Genomic DNA, 18,975 nt, shown 5'->3' on the forward strand with positions numbered 1-18,975 from the left:
TTAAATACCATGACATTCTCCCTACAAACATGCCATGACCTGGTATATTGAAAAAAGTTCTCTCGCTATGAAAATAAATGAAATCGATCCCATTAATAAAAAAATTTGTAGAACATGATTTCACTTACTTGTCCAGGCGTGATCAAGCCTTTCTTTTCTGCGTCCTTGATCATCGCGAATGCTGGTCTGGTGCCAGGACCAAAAATTTCATACTATTAGATTGTATTTAGCCAAGTTCATACTGGTCAAGCATTTTGATTACACGACAGCATAAAATGTATGAAATTTGAAGTACGAAGAAACAAATCGAGGTGTAAATGAGAATACCTGTCTTTGATGCTAGCAGTAGGCTGCATCATCTCTTGTTTAACAGCTACATAAGCACCACAGCCTTCAGTTACTTTATTAAGATATACAAGGGGAGTTCTTCCAATGAGCTGCATTGCGAAAGTACAATTCATCAGTCGAGACATCGACTATGCTTATTTATTGTACAAATCTTTCTGTTTTTCAAGTCGATATATCCCATTTGTTTGTATGGTTTGGGCACAGACGTGGTCGGGATGGATCGATGGAGAAGTGAACATCAATTGGATTGAAATTTTAGAAGTCTGCATTTTAGAAAGCAGATCTTAATCGCTGGCTTATATGCTTTCTAGCCGATTCAATTGTTATATCAGAAAGCTCACAGAATAAACAAACACTCTTCATGGCATTCTTGAGCAACCGATCCAGCAAAGCAGCTCAAAAATTACCATTAAATTTTTTCAAGCCCGTTCCAAGTTCGAAGTATCTTGTTAATTATATTTTTAAGTCATGTATATCCAAGTTAAATGGGATAAGGCTTGAGGGCATGTTTGGCAGGCTTTTTGCTTTTACTTTTCGTAGAAAAGTTTCATAAGAAAGCCAACTTAGGATCCGTTTGGCAGGCTTCATAAGCACTTCTAGAAAATTATCAAAATATGTTTGAAAGCAGCTTATGACTTTTTAAAAATCTTGACCTATCGTTCCAAGTTCGAAGTATCTTGTTAATTATATTTTTAAGTCATGTATATCCAAGTTAAATGGGATAAGGCTTGAGGGCATGTTTGGCAGGCTTTTTGCTTTTACTTTTCGTAGAAAAGTTTCATAAGAAAGCCAACTTAGGATCCGTTTGGCAGGCTTCATAAGCACTTCTAGAAAATTATCAAAATATGTTTGAAAGCAGCTTATGACTTTTTAAAAATCTTGACCTATAATTACTTGTGAAACTGCTAGGACCTCAAGTACTACTTACTAGTATGAAGGGTGCAGCTGAAACTGATTCTTTTATGAATTTTTAAGTAAGATCTGATTGCAAGTGCCCGACAAAATAAGTAAAATATATATAATTAATTTATTCAAGGATGACCAAGTTTGCAGCACTGTAGGAAGAAAAGACAAAAAAGACCCATAATTCCTCCATTCACAGTTCATCCTTTTTCATCCAATACCAGCAAATGGTTTAAGCCTTCAGTAGGAAACCATTTCAGATAATAATGAACATATTTTCGAAATTAAAAATATAAAAGAAAAACCATGTAATGATAAACCCCAAATCGAATAAAGATAAAAATATAGATTAACATATAAGTACTTGACGTCTAGAGAAAACCGGCTTAATATTTTATGATATTCGATCATGTAACCTAACCAACGAGCTGAAGTAAGAAAACGAATTAAGTGACCTGAGAAACTTCTTTCTTGATGTTGGTTCCAGGAAGATCTTTGGGCAGATCTCTGAGTCTTTGTGCAAGTGAAGGAGAATCCACTAAAGCGCTGCTACTTGAAAATAATCTACTTCTATTCAAAAAAGAGCAGGAACTTCTCTTGGTGAACCTGCTTAAAGACGCCATTGACAACACTTGTATATATTAAAATAGAGAGAGAGAGAGAGAGAGGTCAGGGGATGTGTAGATTCAGATACAGAGAGCAAAAGGAAAGATTGGTAAGCAATTTATAAGTGAAACAGCCCAAAAGAGTTAAATACCATGACATTCTCCCTACAAACATGCCATGACCTGGTATATTGAAAAAAGTTCTCTCGCTATGAAAATAAATGAAATCGATCCCATTAATAAAAAAATTTGTAGAACATGATTTCACTTACTTGTCCAGGCGTGATCAAGCCTTTCTTTTCTGCGTCCTTGATCATCGCGAATGCTGGTCTGGTGCCAGGACCAAAAATTTCATACTATTAGATTGTATTTAGCCAAGTTCATACTGGTCAAGCATTTTGATTACACGACAGCATAAAATGTATGAAATTTGAAGTACGAAGAAACAAATCGAGGTGTAAATGAGAATACCTGTCTTTGATGCTAGCAGTAGGCTGCATCATCTCTTGTTTAACAGCTACATAAGCACCACAGCCTTCAGTTACTTTATTAAGATATACAAGGGGAGTTCTTCCAATGAGCTGCATTGCGAAAGTACAATTCATCAGTCGAGACATCGACTATGCTTATTTATTGTACAAATCTTTCTGTTTTTCAAGTCGATATATCCCATTTGTTTGTATGGTTTGGGCACAGACGTGGTCGGGATGGATCGATGGAGAAGTGAACATCAATTGGATTGAAATTTTAGAAGTCTGCATTTTAGAAAGCAGATCTTAATCGCTGGCTTATATGCTTTCTAGCCGATTCAATTGTTATATCAGAAAGCTCACAGAATAAACAAACACTCTTCATGGCATTCTTGAGCAACCGATCCAGCAAAGCAGCTCAAAAATTACCATTAAATTTTTTCAAGCCCGTTCCAAGTTCGAAGTATCTTGTTAATTATATTTTTAAGTCATGTATATCCAAGTTAAATGGGATAAGGCTTGAGGGCATGTTTGGCAGGCTTTTTGCTTTTACTCTTCGTAGAAAAGTTTCATAAGAAAGCCAACTTAGGATCCGTTTGGCAGGCTTCATAAGCACTTCTAGAAAATTATCAAAATATGTTTGAAAGCAGCTTATGACTTTTTAAAAATCTTGACCTATAATTACTTGTGAAACTGCTAGGACCTCAAGTACTACTTACTAGTATGAAGGGTGCAGCTGAAACTGATTCTTTTATGAATTTTTAAGTAAGATCTGATTGCAAGTGCCCGACAAAATAAGTAAAATATATATAATTAATTTATTCAAGGATGACCAAGTTTGCAGCACTGTAGGAAGAAAAGACAAAAAAGACCCATAATTCCTCCATTCACAGTTCATCCTTTTTCATCCAATACCAGCAAATGGTTTAAGCCTTCAGTAGGAAACCATTTCAGATAATAATGAACATATTTTCGAAATTAAAAATATAAAAGAAAAACCATGTAATGATAAACCCCAAATCGAATAAAGATAAAAATATAGATTAACATATAAGTACTTGACGTCTAGAGAAAACCGGCTTAATATTTTATGATATTCGATCATGTAACCTAACCAACGAGCTGAAGTAAGAAAACGAATTAAGTGACCTGAGAAACTTCTTTCTTGATGTTGGTTCCAGGAAGATCTTTGGGCAGATCTCTGAGTCTTTGTGCAAGTGAAGGAGAATCCACTAAAGCGCTGCTACTTGAAAATAATCTACTTCTATTCAAAAAAGAGCAGGAACTTCTCTTGGTGAACCTGCTTAAAGACGCCATTGACAACACTTGTATATATTAAAATAGAGAGAGAGAGAGAGAGAGGTCAGGGGATGTGTAGATTCAGATACAGAGAGCAAAAGGAAAGATTGGTAAGCAATTTATAAGTGAAACTGCCCAAAAGAGATTGTGTCCATGTACAATTCACTTGCGAGCTCAACTTTTTGGAATTTATATTTCTTTCAAATTTAGTTTCAATCACAATGTAAATACAATATTTTTTTCTACTTTTTAACCACATATTCTCTAAAAATTTCATTTTTAACCAAAATTATGTTCAAAAAATGGGGTCTAGTTAATAAAGAAAGAATAAAGCTCTGAGCCAAGCACACAAGGTAAAAAGAGTAAATCCGATATGTATATCATTTAACTTGAACTATTCAAAAAGGAATCGTATAAATATTGGCATCTTATTTTACATTAAGTCTCTATTTGATTTAACTAAAAAAGTTTATAAAAATCTTTAACGATATTCATATTTTTATCAACTTCTAATCACACATTTGATATTTTTTCATTAAAAAACTATTTTTTAACAAAATTAAATAGAGGTAATTTTTATCCTTTCATTTCTCATAATATTCTAATAATTTGAAGGGGAAAAAAATCATTCTACTAAATATGTGAGCAATTATGTTGTCATGTTGCATGTCTCACATTAGTAATTATATGTTTTATTCCAATCCAAGAAAATATAATACGAGAGCGACAGCAACGTTATTTTGTTCAAATTTGATTTTAAAAAAAAATATTACGACGTAATTTGATTAGATATATTAAAATTAACACCATACATTATGCTTATCTACAATAATTTAATTGCATTTCATGTTGGTAAAAAAATAATGCGCAATATTGAGAATAATAATTAATAATATTAATTTGATGTTGGTGTAAATTGGTTTGATACCATCAAATAAGTTCATGTCTATATTTTTCATTAATTCATCATAACACGTTTTTTCCCCCCAATAATTGAACCCATTTTGGTTAAATTCAGTGTATCCACATATTTCGTAATGTGGCTGCTGACATGGTCAACGATCAATTTGGAATTTCCTTCTCTTTTCTATGAAAATATTTCACAATAAATTGATCAATATTAAAAAAAGACATGTGAGTGAAAAATTAGAATGTTATATTCAATCAAATAAAATTTCATAGTATTACCCTATATGAAAAGAAGGACGATAATTTGTCAATTATATTTGGTTTATGACTAAGAATGAAATAAAAATGATAGTACTGACCTAATTAATCGGATTAATTTGACACACGCTCGAATATGAACATAGTATTGTCCCAGTAATGGGTAGATATACCTACATATTTGAGTCATATTCTTTCAAAAAAATACAATTTTAAATAGTTATTTGACATCATTTTAACCACACATTTTTAAATACTAGTAGTCATCACGTGCATTGCACGAATTTTGTATTTATCATATTTTTATTAGTGTATGAATTTTAGTTTTTTTGGAAAGTTTTTGAAGCAATATCTAAAAATATTTCCGTGATATAAGAAAATAATTGCAAATTATTTTTACAATTGCATAGCAGTATGTTATCTAGAAAAAATATGTTTGTATATTTCATACTTAAATAAGAAATATACAAACTATTTTGTTTGTATTCTTTTATAGTGTTGATATGATTGAATTGAATGTAAATATTATATTTCTAAATTTTGTGTAATTCAATATTGTAAAATTGAAAAAAAAAACTCTCCGTACAATGCGGAAAGAGTTAAATCAAGTGTGGAGTAAAAATTAAAAAAAGGTGCAGAGAGAAAAAATCTCCGCACAGTGCAGAGAGAGTTAAACTATGTGTGGAGAGTTGGCAAATTCTTCACACAGTGTGAAATAAAAAAAAAACTCTCCGCATGGTGCGGAGAGATGACAAACCAACTCTCCGCACAATACGGAGCAAATAAAAAAACTCTCCGCACTATGCGGAGAGAGTTAATCTCTTCGCATAGTGCGGAGAGTTGGTCCGCACCATGGTAAAACTCGCCGCACATTGCAAAGAGAAAAAAATTCTCTGCACAGTGCGTAGAGAGTTAAACCATGTGCGGAGAGAAAAAAATCTCTCCGCACAGTGCGGAGAGAGTTGAACCATGCCAACTCTCCGCATATTGTGGAGTAAAAAAAAACTCTTAGCACAGCACGGAGATATGACAAATCAACTCTCCACACAATACAAAGAAAAAAACTCTCCGCATAGTGTGGAGAGTTGTTTTCAAATTTCTTTATTACATGTCAAATTTCAAGATTGTAAATTTTTCGTATATACAACGAAACAGAGTCGAAAAACATGGCTCAAAGTCAATTGTGTCTTCTTTAAATTCCAGTCACAACTCAATTTCTGAGCATGCAAATCATATTTACGGTATTAGAAATGAGCTTTCTCGTAATTCATACAACAAAACAATATGTGAGTTGTGCAAAGAAGGGGATATTGATAATGCCATGGTATTGCTTTCACAAATGGAGGTTATAGGGTACCACCCAAAATCAATATTTTACACTCGCTTGATAACAGCTCTAGGACATTATAAGCGGATATAATTTTCAATGAAATTATACTTTTGAGTTGTAAGCCAGGAATTAAAATGTTCAATACACTACTCAAAAGCTGTTTGAGAAAAATGCCTCTTGGAACTTGCAGATAAAGTCTCGAGAATTTTTATTTTTTCTCTTCACACTATGCAAAGAGATAGTTTGTCATTTCTATGCACTTTGCGGAGTCTTTTTTTGTCTCATGGAGTTTGTATATACTAAAATTAATTTTTTTTAATATCGTTGGCATGATGCATGTGTAAAAGAATATTTGTCAATTATCATAAACAAAATTCTTCACAAAATGCAAAAAAATAAAAATGCATAATAAATATTCTTATTAAGCTAATAAAATTACAATAAATTTTTTTTTTTACAAATAACATAAAAAAATCATTTTTATCTTCAACAAAAAAAACACATTTAAAAATTTACAATTTCATAACTACTTTTTTTTTAATTCTCGAAAATACAATTATAAAAAAGGAAACAATATTGAATTACAACATTTAATACTTAAAAAATTCAATATTAAATAAATTTTATACATTTATAACAAATTATAAATCCACATATGCAGCTTACCATATTTGCAGACAGCTTACCGTATATGTTGTCTACTGTATTTTAAGCTTACCATATTTGCAGTTTACCGTATTAGCAAACAACTTACCGTATTTGCACATTACCGTATATGTTGCCTACCGTATTTGCAAACAACTTACCGTATTTTTACCTTATCATATTTACAGCTTACCGTATATACTGTCTACCGTATTTGCAACTTACCGTATATGCTATCTACTGTATTTACAGCTTTTTGTATTTTTATATACCGATTTTTGCATTTACAAACACTGAGAATACAGAACACTGTACATTGACTTATCAAACCGAATTTCAAAAAAAAAAATCCAGATTTTTTTTTCAACATAAGCATAAAATAAATATTAAATATATATGAAGCACAAAATATAAATGCATATGAATATAGTGCTCAATCTTCAATTTTTCAATGTTGAATTATACAAAATTTAGAAATATAATCTTCACATTCAAATCAATCATATCAACACTATCAAAGAATACAAACAACATAATTTGTATAATCTCGTATATTTCTTATTCAAGCATGAAATATACAAGTATATTTTTTTTAGATGACACAATACTGTTATGCAATTGTAAAAATAATTTACAATTATTTTCTTATATCATGGAAATATTTCTAAATATTGCTTAAAAAAATTTCCAAAAAACTAAAATTCATAGACTAATAAAAATACGATAAATGTAAAATTCGTGCAATGCACGTGACAGTCACTGTGCGGAGAGTTTTTTTTTTTTAACTTCACACTGTGCGAAGTTGTGTTTTTTTTTAGCTTTTTTTTATTCCACACTGTACGGAGAGTAAGCACTTTGTAAGGACAGTGTCCGCACAGATTGTTCGGATTATCTGCACAGAATATCATCTTACCGCACTATACGAAGAAATTTATTTTATTTTTTTTTACTTCGCACTGTACGAAGAGTTTGCTAACTCTCCGCACATGGTTTGTCATCTCTCCGCACTGTACGGAGAGTTTATTTTTTTTTTTTTAAAACTCATATGCGAAGAGTTTTTTTTCTCATGGCAATTTATATTTACTAAAATTATTATTACTCTTTTAATACTAGTGGCACGATGTGTGAAGAATATTTGTTTGATATAATAAATTTTTTAATGCTAGTGACAAGATGTGCAGAAGAACATTTGTTTAACATAAACAAAATAAAAAATAAAAAATGACATCGTGCATAGTAAAATTGGATTAATTTACTATTGCATCAATAGTAAACCCTCATTTCCCTTTTTATTAGAAGTTAGAAAATACTATTACACGCAAATTCAAAACTTTTCTTCAATTTTTAACCATATATTATCTATCAATTTGTTATTCCAAAATACATTTTTTCAAAATAATGTGGCGCAAACACACACCTAAAATTTGTCAACTATTGATTAATTTTAGTCTTAATTAATGTGACATACTATCGAATAAAAACGATGATATATTATCCCATGATGTAAAGGGTATATTTGATTGCCAATATTTTTCAAGGAAAATGTGTTGTTTCCACCCAAATTCCCACTTTTATGTTGTTTGGTTGCCTTTTTTATGAAAAATTTTTCTTACTTTTTGTCACATGACTATATTTTCCTCAAAATCAAGGAAAATATTTTTTTGGAGGGAGTATGATTTTATTTTTCAGGAAATTCACTCTCTCTTATCTACCTACCAATAAAAATGGACAAATATAATATTTTTTAAGTTAAAAATTAAATTAATAAAGCACATTTAATTAAGAATTTTCATGCAAATAAATTCGAGACAATTAAATTGTCTAAAATTTATTTATTTTTAATACAAATTCCATATTTGTAATCAAATGCACCCCAAGAAATAATTATCAAGTATCATGTTCAGTCCGAACTAATTTGGCATGCAATTAAATAAAAATAACAGTATTTTGCCACTTAGGAAAAATATATATAACACACACTTATCGTGTGCAATTGAACCCTCGTTTGATCCCCATTAAATTACATTTCATTACATTCTATTTTTCTCTCTCATTTTCAACCACATATCTTCCATAAAATAATATTACACGTAAATCAAAAATATTTCTTTATTTTTCAACCACTCATTTTTTTAAAAAATATATTATTCCTCCCATTTTCATTACCAAAAATTGGGGACCAAACGAGAGCTGAATCCAAACGATACTATTGTCACCACATGGCGAATGGACCATTGCCATTTGGCTAAGGCGAATTGCGATGGCCACTATTCTTCTACGATTTGTCTGTCTTTTCCCAATAATTGATTTTATACGTAATTATCGATAAGTTTGTAAAATAGTGGGAAAATTTTATTTGAGGTCACCCAACTCTGAGTGAACTTTTCAATTGGGTCACTCAATTTTAAAACGTTTCAATCAGACCATCAAACTTTAATTTTATTTTAAATTCAATCACTTTTTTCAGAAATGGTTAATGAAATTGATGGTATCTGCTTGAGTTGATGTTAAAAATAGACGAAACCTCGCATAAAACTTTTTGTTTAGACCATGAATAGACCACATCATTGAAAGTTTTGCATTAACTAAGCTTATGTTTGGCACTAATTAAAATTTAGATTTTAATATAAGTCTAACTCAACAATTAATTTTAACCACGTATTTTATGGATTCCACAACTTTTCAACCACGCATTTCATCAATTTTTATTAAAATATATTAAAATCTAATTTTAATCCACATCAAACCGGAGATAAATCAACAAATCCTGTATTTTTTGAAATAAGATTACATCAATCCAAAATCCTTCTTTAACGTCGTTAACATATGTATATTTGCATGAAGGCATATAGATAGTTGAAGTCTGTCTTATGTAACATTCCATTTGAAATAATAAAATGTTTATTTTTGATATAGTATAATATTTACTTGACGAATTCAAAATGCTTTGCCGTTTGGGTTTGTCATTTGTAAATTCATTTCTAATAATATTTATGTCCATATAACACTAATGAGGTCGATGAGTCTTGACCAAAATATAGCAAATTTAGATACTTTCTTTATAAGTCAATGTAGTAAAATTTGTATCTTTCTCTCAACTTTTATCGTTGTATTGTGTTATAAACATTAAACTACGAGAAGTAGGGACAAAAAAGGATAAAAAAAATTTAGTTAAATAACATAGATCCGAATCTTCATCTCCTAACCATATAGGGACAATCAGATGAGGAAATAACGTAGATCCGAATCTTTCTCTCAACTTTTATCGTTGTATTTGTTGAGAAAAATGTGAGAAAATCTGAAAATTTAATGAACTCCAAGGCACAAAAAAAAACTTTATATTCTAAGAGATGTTTCTCCCCTATCCAACGAAGTCACGACCGAAATATGTTTATCCAAGGCACAATGGAGGCGTTTGATTCAAATTGTGACTATTTGATTAAACCAAAAAGACACTCGACAAAGAACTGATGATACCAAGAGAAAGAGAGAAGAATATTTTTTTAATGTGTTTTTGCCCAGAATTTATAGAAATTGAGGCAACCGTTTGAATAGGTGTGTCCCTTGAAATGAAGAACACATCTGTTGGAAGTAACTGTCAAAATGAACAGATGCACATATTCAAAGATTTTTGAAAATAAAATTCTCTTTCGGGGGCGTTGCCCCCGAGTCCCCACGGGGTGGCGCTGCCCCCTCGACCCTTGCGCAGCAGGAAACATTAGTCGGGACGACAAATCATTCACAAAAAAAAAAAAGAATACATGCAAAATGATGAAAAATATCTAACAGTATTGTGTTATAAACATTAAACTATGAGAAGTAGAGACAAAAAGGGATAAAAAATTTTTTAGTTAAATAACATAGATCCGAATCTTCATCTCCTAACCATATAGGGGCAATCAGATGAGGAAATCTACAAAGGACATTTGTGTCTATTATTGAGAGGCGGGAATGGTTAACTTACATGAATAAAAAATAATTTCATTTAAAAGTTTGAATTATTATAAAGGGAATAAAATTGATTTAACAGGTCTAGTTATATATATATATATATATATATATATATATAGAGATTTCATGCCAAAAATGTTGTTCTAGGGGCTTTTTGGTGTTATTTTTCATACGAACTTTCATCATATTTTTTATACCACCTTTTTGTTCCTTTTTCCATAATTTTTATATGGAAGTTTCAAGTGGTTACTTGAGAGTTATAGGTTTGAATTCTAAATTCAAACCACTCCCTCCAACTCTTTTAAAAACCTGCGGGTCGGGTCACCCTACATGGACAACCCATTATCCGTATTTTCCAACACTTTGAATGATGCCTACAAACATAAAAACAACATTAAAAAGAACAAATTTTGGAGCTTAGGCTCAAACGGTTCTAGTAATCTAGTTCTATATCCTTGTAATGAAAGAGGTGAGTAGAAAAAGTCATTATCATGGATCATTATAAGTTCTGCTTTAGATATCCTTTCTATAGTTTACAGGTTGTCTAATGTACTATTTATCTACATGTTTTGTAGAATTTACAAATTATTATAGTACTCAAACAAGTCTGTTAATCTAGTCATATATCTTTATCGTTGGGAATGGAGAGGTAAGTATGAAACGATATGAAGTCAAACAAGTATGTAAATCTAGTTATATATCTTTATCATTGGGAATGGAGAGGCAAGTATAACACAATATGAAGTATTGATCGTACAAATAATAAAATGATTAAAGCAAGAAGAGAGACTGGTTAAGGAATAAAGTAATTTTATTAATTGAAAATCAATTGAGAGAAAAATACAATTTCAGCAGTACATAAACTAAAAGAAGAGTCAAATATATATAAGGAAAATTCAAACCCTAGAAATAAAGTTGTGGATGAAATAAAATGCCCAAAAATTTCCTTATTTTGATCTCTTTAAGTCAAACACAAATCCCAACTCCCAATAAGATTTTCAAATAGAATTTCAACTAGAATTTGTCAATAGATTTCGAATATGATTTCAAAAGCATTCCAAATAAAATTTTTCTTAATGTGCACTTTAATTAAAATTCTCAATTATCTTCATCAAATAATTCAAGTCACGCCCAAATTCGAACACCTATGATAAAAGACGTGGATAGAAAATTTAGTTATCATGGGCCATTTCAAGCTTTTTGATAGATATCCTTTCTATAATTTATAAGTTATCTAGTCAAATATATTTTTTATCTACATGTTATGTAAATTTACAATTTGCTATTCACTTACTAGACACATAGTCTGTTTGGCCTCATTTTTGAAGGCTTAGCCCTTTTTTAGCCACATTCTTTTCATAAGAATTTTTTTTTGAATAGTATATTGATGAAAAATATGTAGTTAAAAAATAACGAAAAGCTTTGGATTGTCATGTAATATTATTTTATTGAAAAATGTGTAGTTGAAATGATGTCAAAATATTGTTTAAAATGTATTTTTCAAGTAATATGGCTCAAATAAGGGCTTATTTTTTTCTCAAATTCATCTTCAGCTATAAATTTCACGGGACCCACAACATTTATTAACTTTTCAACCATTTATTTCATCAATTTTTATCAAAATTTACTAAAAATCTTGATTTTTATCCATCCAAACAGGGATATATTTTGGTCGTGATTGACCCACATTCTTTAAAATATATATATTCTTCAATAGTGGTTTGACATTATTTCAACCACACATTTTTCAATAAAATAATATTACACGCAAATTCAAAACTTTTCTTATTTTTTAACCATACATTTATCATCAGTACACTATTCAAAATGCATTTTTATGAAAATAACGTGGTTCAAACAATGACTTAAATCTTAAAAGCATTGAAAAATGAGCACTCAACTTGTAAATAAAACCAAAATGAAAGGCGAAAACATCGCTATTGGTCAATTAAAAAAACAAAAATCATGGACAAGAAATATCAAAAAAGAAAATCCCATCCAATAAAGTTCGTGAAACTTAACTAAAAAATAATAAGGACTTTGTTTGGTGTACATAATTTGTTGTACATCAAGGTGTCCCACACTGACATGAGATGGGCTCGCTTGAATAAAACATAAATACTTAATGTACAAAAAAATATGTACAAGTAGTATTATTCATATAATAAAACAAGACATGTGAACTAATAAAGCCTTGAAAAATGAAAATTAAAACGTTATTACCTGACAGTGACTTCCAAAACATCGTTGTAGATGAATTAGTCAAGATTGATTCATTCAATTATTTGTATTGAGATTGAAGTTTAAAGAAACAGGAGCCAACCATCAATTCCATGTTTGCTGTAGACTGAAAGTAAATTTTTAGTAGATTTTGATAAAAATAAATGAAATGTGTAATTGAAAATTATGGATCTCATAAAATATGTGGTTAAAATTAATTGTTGATTTTTATTCGAGATTCTTAGCGAATTTTAGAGCCAGTTTGAGCCCTTTTTTTGTCCAAAATGTATTTTGAAATATTATTTCATTGGAGAATGTGTAGTTGAAAATAATGAAAATTTTTTTGGTATGTGTATAATATTATTTTATTGAAAAATTTAGGATTGAAAATAAGAGAAAAAATATTTTAAAAATGATGATAACCAAACAAGGTGTGTGTTTGAGTCACATTATTTTGAAAGAATGTATTTTGGAATAATAGATTGATAGAGAATGTGTGATTAAAAAATTAAAAAAAAGTTTTATATTTGCTTGTAATATTATTTTTATGAAAAAAATTATGATTGAAATGATGTTAAATTATTGTTTAATAATTTATTGTTTTAAAAGAATGTGACTCAAACAAGATCAGGGACCAAGGGACTTAATCTACGCTAACAAGAGCCAAGTGAAAACTAAAATAATAATAATAATAATTAATCCCAATATACAAAATCAATCATGTTACTTGTACAATTTTTTTTTTTTTTTTTTGTTTAATCTTGATTGCAACACATACTTGACAATATTATATTCATATGATCTAAATTTTGAAAACATCAATTTTATCAACCACAATTATCAACAATAATTGTACGAATAGCTTTATTCACACTGAATGAATGACAACGTATAGTGCAACGCAACTAGAAATACTACATCAACGTGGGCAAAGAAATAGCATCATGTCCCTGATTGGTTAGTTTAAAAAATTAATTAAAATTAAAATCAAAATCAATAATTAATTTTAATTTCGTATTTCATTAGATTCATAAATTTTACAATTTTCAATCATATGTTTTATCAATTTTAATTAAAATCTACTAAAATAATAATTTTTAACAAAATCAAATATTGGATAAAAAATTTTAATAAAAAAAAATTCGAGTTCTCAACTTTTCTACTTTTTCTCAATTTCGTTCACATTAATGTTTCATTGATTCACGCCAAAGGTCGTGTTGACGAGTGCAGTTCAATTTTTTATTAATATCATGTTAAATGGCAATTCTACTCTTATCTTTAATAAACTAAAAATAGAGAAAAAGAAAAGGGAAAAAAACAATAGTTTATATTGTTGAAAGAGAAGGAAAAAAAAACAGAGAATGGAGAGAAGTCAATAAACTTTTATGTAATTTATTAATAACTAAAGCCCTATATTTATAGGTAAAAATCATGGATACAATGGTAATAATTTCTAATGTTACAGAGATAAAATTATCATTCGCTAACAAACCCTGATAAATTTATCATTTACAACACTCCCCTTTGAATGACACATTACAACATTATTGGCTCGTTAAAACCTTGTTTGATAAAAACTCAATGGACAAACAATCAAACAAAGGGAAAAAAAGTACATTTATTTTGGAGTATTAAAAATAAATGTTCCATCATTAAAATCTTGTTAGGAAAATCCAGTGAGATAAAGCCTATGCGCAGGGAAAAGAGTACAGGTATTCCCTCCGATATTGATCACTGAAAATCTTTGAGTCAACGCATTTCAATCTCATGAATTAATATCTTGAATATAAATGTTGACGGTGCTTTTGTGAATAAATCGGCTACATTGTCACTTGAGCGAATTTGTTGGATATCAATATTGCATCTCATGTATATGAAAGAATTTTGAAAAAATATGGCTCCTCCTGTCACTTTCGATATACCCTTCTCTGAGTTGTGCAATACAAGTTACATTGTCTTCATACAAATTGTTTGGCTATCTTTTGTTGAAATTAACTCGCATGGTGCTTAGATATGATAGGTTGTATTTCTCAACCATACACATTATCGTCCTACTTCATAGATTGCAATAATTTCATAATGATTTGAGAATGTTATTGTCAATGATTGTTTCACAGATCTCTATGATATAACTGTTGCTCCACATTTAAACATATATCCTGTTTGTGATTTAGCTTTTATGTGGGTCGGATACATAACCTGCATCTGCATATCCCACTAAACCAGACTCCAACTTTTGAGAATAAAATAATCTTAAATCAATAGTACCAAAAAAATATGTATAACACCGTTCTAATGTCTTTGAGTTGGTGTAGAACTAAATCTTGCAATGAGATTTGTAGAAAAAACTATGTCGGTTTGAATGCAATTTGCAAGATAAGTTAGTGCTCCAATTGCACTAAGATATGATATTTCATGACCAATAACTTTTTCTCCATCTNGGTTTGACATTATTTCAACCACACATTTTTCAATAAAATAATATTACACGCAAATTCAAAACTTTTCTTATTTTTTAACCATATATTTATCATCAATACACTATTCAAAATGCATTTTTATGAAAATAACGTGGTTCAAACAATGACTTAAATCTTAAAAGCATTGAAAAATGAGCACTTAACTTGTAAATAAAACCAAAATGAAAGGCGAAAACATCGCTATTGGTCAATTAAAAAAACAAAAATCATGGACAAGAAATATCAAAAAAGAAAATCCCATCCAATAAAGTTCGTGAAACTTAACTAAAAAATAATAAGGACTTTGTTTGGTGTACATAATTTGTTGTACATCAAGGTGTCCCACACTGACATGAGATGGGCTCGCTTGAATAAAACATAAATACTTAATGTACAAAAAAATATGTACAAGTAGTATTATTCATATAATAAAACAAGACATGTGAACTAATAAAGCCTTGAAAAATGAAAATTAAAACGTTATTACCTGACAGTGACTTCCAAAACATCGTTGTAGATGAATTAGTCAAGATTGATTCATTCAATTATTTGTATTGAGATTGAAGTTTAAAGAAACAGGAGCCAACCATCAATTCCATGTTTGCTGTAGACTGAAAGTAAATTTTAGTAGATTTTGATAAAAATAAATGAAATGTGTAATTGAAAATTATGGATCTCATAAAATATGTGGTTAAAATTAATTGTTGATTTTTATTCGAGATTCTTAGCAAATTTTAGAGCCAGTTTGAGCCCTTTTTTTGTCCAAAATGTATTTTGAAATAGTATTTCATTGGAGAATGTGTAGTTGAAAATAATGAAAATTTTTTGGGTATGTGTATAATATTATTTTATTGAAAAATTTAGGATTGAAAATAAGAGAAAAAATATTTTAAAAATGATGATAACCAAACAAGGTGTGTGTTTGAGTCACATTATTTTGAAAGAATGTATTTTGGAATAATAGATTGATAGAGAATGTGTGATTAAAAAATTAAAAAAAAGTTTTATATTTGCTTGTAATATTATTTTTATGAAAGAAATTATGATTGAAATGATGTTAAATTATTGTTTAATAATTTATTGTTTTAAAAGAATGTGACTCAAACAAGATCAGGGACCAAGGGACTTAATCTACGCTAACAAGAGCCAAGTGAAAACTAAAATAATAATAATAATAATTAATCCCAATATACAAAATCAATCATGTTACTTGTACAATTTTTTTTTTTTTTTTTGTTTAATCTTGATTGCAACACATACTTGACAATATTATATTCATATGATCTAAATTTTGAAAACATCAATTTTATCAACCACAATTATCAACAATAATTGTACGAATAGCTTTATTCACACTGAATGAATGACAACGTATAGTGCAACGCAACTAGAAATACTACATCAACGTGGGCAAAGAAATAGCATCATGTCCCTGATTGGTTAGTTTAAAAAATTAATTAAAATTAAAATCAAAATCAATAATTAATTTTAATTTCGTATTTCATTAGATTCATAAATTTTACAATTTTCAATCATATGTTTTATCAATTTTAATTAAAATCTACTAAAATAATAATTTTTAACAAAATCAAATATTGGATAAAAAATTTTAATAAAAAAAAATTCGAGTTCTCAACTTTTCTACTTTTTCTCAATTTCGTTCACATTAATGTTTCATTGATTCACGCCAAAGGTCGTGTTGACGAGTGCAGTTCAATTTTTTATTAATATCATGTTAAATGGCAATTCTACTCTTATCTTTAATAAACTAAAAATAGAGAAAAAGAAAAGGGAAAAAAAACAATAGTTTATATTGTTGAAAGAGAAGGAAAAAAAAACAAAGAATGGAGAGAAGTCAATAAACTTTTATGTAATTTATTAATAACTAAAGCCCTATATTTATAGGTAAAAATCATGGATACAATGGTAATAATTTCTAAGGTTACAGAGATAAAATTATCATTCGCTAACAAACCCTGATAAATTTATCATTTACAACACTCCCCTTTGAATGACACATTACAACATTATTGACTCGTTAAAACCTTGTTTGATAAAAACTCAATGGACAAACAATCAAACAAAGGGAAAAAAAGTACATTTATTTTGGAGTATTAAAAATAAATGTTCCATCATTAAAATCTTGTTAGGAAAATCCAGTGAGATAAAACCTATGCGCAGGAAAAAGAGTACAGGTATTCCCTCCGATATTGATCACTGAAAATCTTTGAGTCAACGCATTTCAATCTCATGAATTAATATCTTGAATATAAATGTTGACGGTGCTTTTGTGAATAAATCGGCTACATTGTCAGTTGAGCGGATTTGTTGGATATCAATATTGCATCTCATGTATATGAAAGAATTTTGAAAAAATATGGCTCCTCCTGTCACTTTCGATATACCCTTCTCTGAGTTGTGCAATACAAGTTACATTGTCTTCATACAAATTGTTTGGCTATCTTTTGTTGAAATTAACTCGCATGGTGCTTAGATATGATAGGTTGTATTTCTCAACCATACACATTATCGTCCTGCTTCATAGATTGCAATAATTTCATAATGATTTGAGAATGTTATTGTCAATGATTTTTTAACAGATCTCTATGATATAACTGTTGCTCCACATTTAAACATATATCCTGTTTGTGATTTAGCTTTTATGTGGGTCGGATACATAACCTGCATCTGCATATCCCACTAAACCAGGCTCCAACTTTTGAGAATAAAATAATCTTAAATCAATAGTACCAAAAAAATATGTATAACACCGTTCTAATGTCTTTGAGTTGGTGTAGAACTAAATCTTGCAATGAGATTTGTAGAAAAAAACTATGTCGATTTGAATGCAATTTGCAAGATAAGTTAGTGCTCCAATTGCACTAAGATATGATATTTCATGACCAATAACTTTTTCTCCATCTTCAAGTGGATAAAATAAATCAAGTGATCAAACAACTATAGGTGATGCCAATGAATGTGTATTATCCCTATAAAAATGATCTAAAACTACTCTGTAATGTAGATTGATGAATAAATAATCATTCTGAAAAATGTTCAATTTGCAACATGAGATAGAAGATTGCAAATTTTCCAATTGGTTAATTTAACAATCGTTGGATAAATTAATTAGTTGGATTTGTTATTTATATTCCCGAATTAATTAATTTACGGACCGGGTTTAATTAAATGGATTAATTAAATATTGGAACGGACTGAGCCGAGCCTGTTTGGGTTTATATAAATACATGGCCAGGGTTTGAGATCCATATGTTTTTCATTATTCTTGCTGGTACAAGAGAAAAAACCCTGGTAGCTGCAATTTTGTTCTCTGTGTGGATTACTTTTGGAGGCTGGACAATTGGACAGCTGTGGATGGCGAATTAAGATTGTTGGAATGAAAAGAATAGCAAAGAAGTTTGCAGATCTGGAAAAGGTACAATCTTATCACAATTTCTATTTAAATACAAAGGCGATTCTTGGTGGGAATCGAAAATTATTTTAAATTCCGCTGTGCATGTATAAGTAGATTCCCAACAGTGGTATCAGAGTCTACTTTGTGTTTATTATAAATTGTT

General features: G+C 29.5%; 1 protein-coding gene across 2 annotated transcripts in view; it reads right to left on the bottom strand.

Annotated features, from left to right (window-relative positions):
* LOC111390009 (bifunctional L-3-cyanoalanine synthase/cysteine synthase 1, mitochondrial) overlaps positions 1 to 3,757 on the bottom strand; it is a 6,778-nt gene extending 3,021 nt beyond the window's left edge. Inside the window, exons 1-3 of one of the 2 annotated variants that reach the window (XM_023015005.1) lie at positions 3,476 to 3,757; positions 2,328 to 2,437; positions 2,129 to 2,186 (exon numbers count right to left, since the gene is read on the bottom strand). In XM_023015005.1, the coding sequence (XP_022870773.1) occupies positions 2,129 to 2,186; positions 2,328 to 2,437; positions 3,476 to 3,643 (336 nt within the window). In that variant the 5' untranslated portion in view covers positions 3,644 to 3,757. Of the gene's footprint in view, positions 1 to 128; positions 187 to 327; positions 438 to 1,706; positions 1,960 to 2,128; positions 2,187 to 2,327; positions 2,438 to 3,475 lie in introns of those variants that run through there. The other variant, XM_023015002.1, reaches the window with a different exon arrangement.
* Positions 3,758 to 18,975: the final 15,218 nt, after the last annotated feature.

Source organism: Olea europaea, chromosome 3, assembly GCF_002742605.1.
Source record: "Olea europaea var. sylvestris chromosome 3, O_europaea_v1, whole genome shotgun sequence".
NCBI classification, from domain to species: domain Eukaryota; kingdom Viridiplantae; phylum Streptophyta; class Magnoliopsida; order Lamiales; family Oleaceae; genus Olea; species Olea europaea.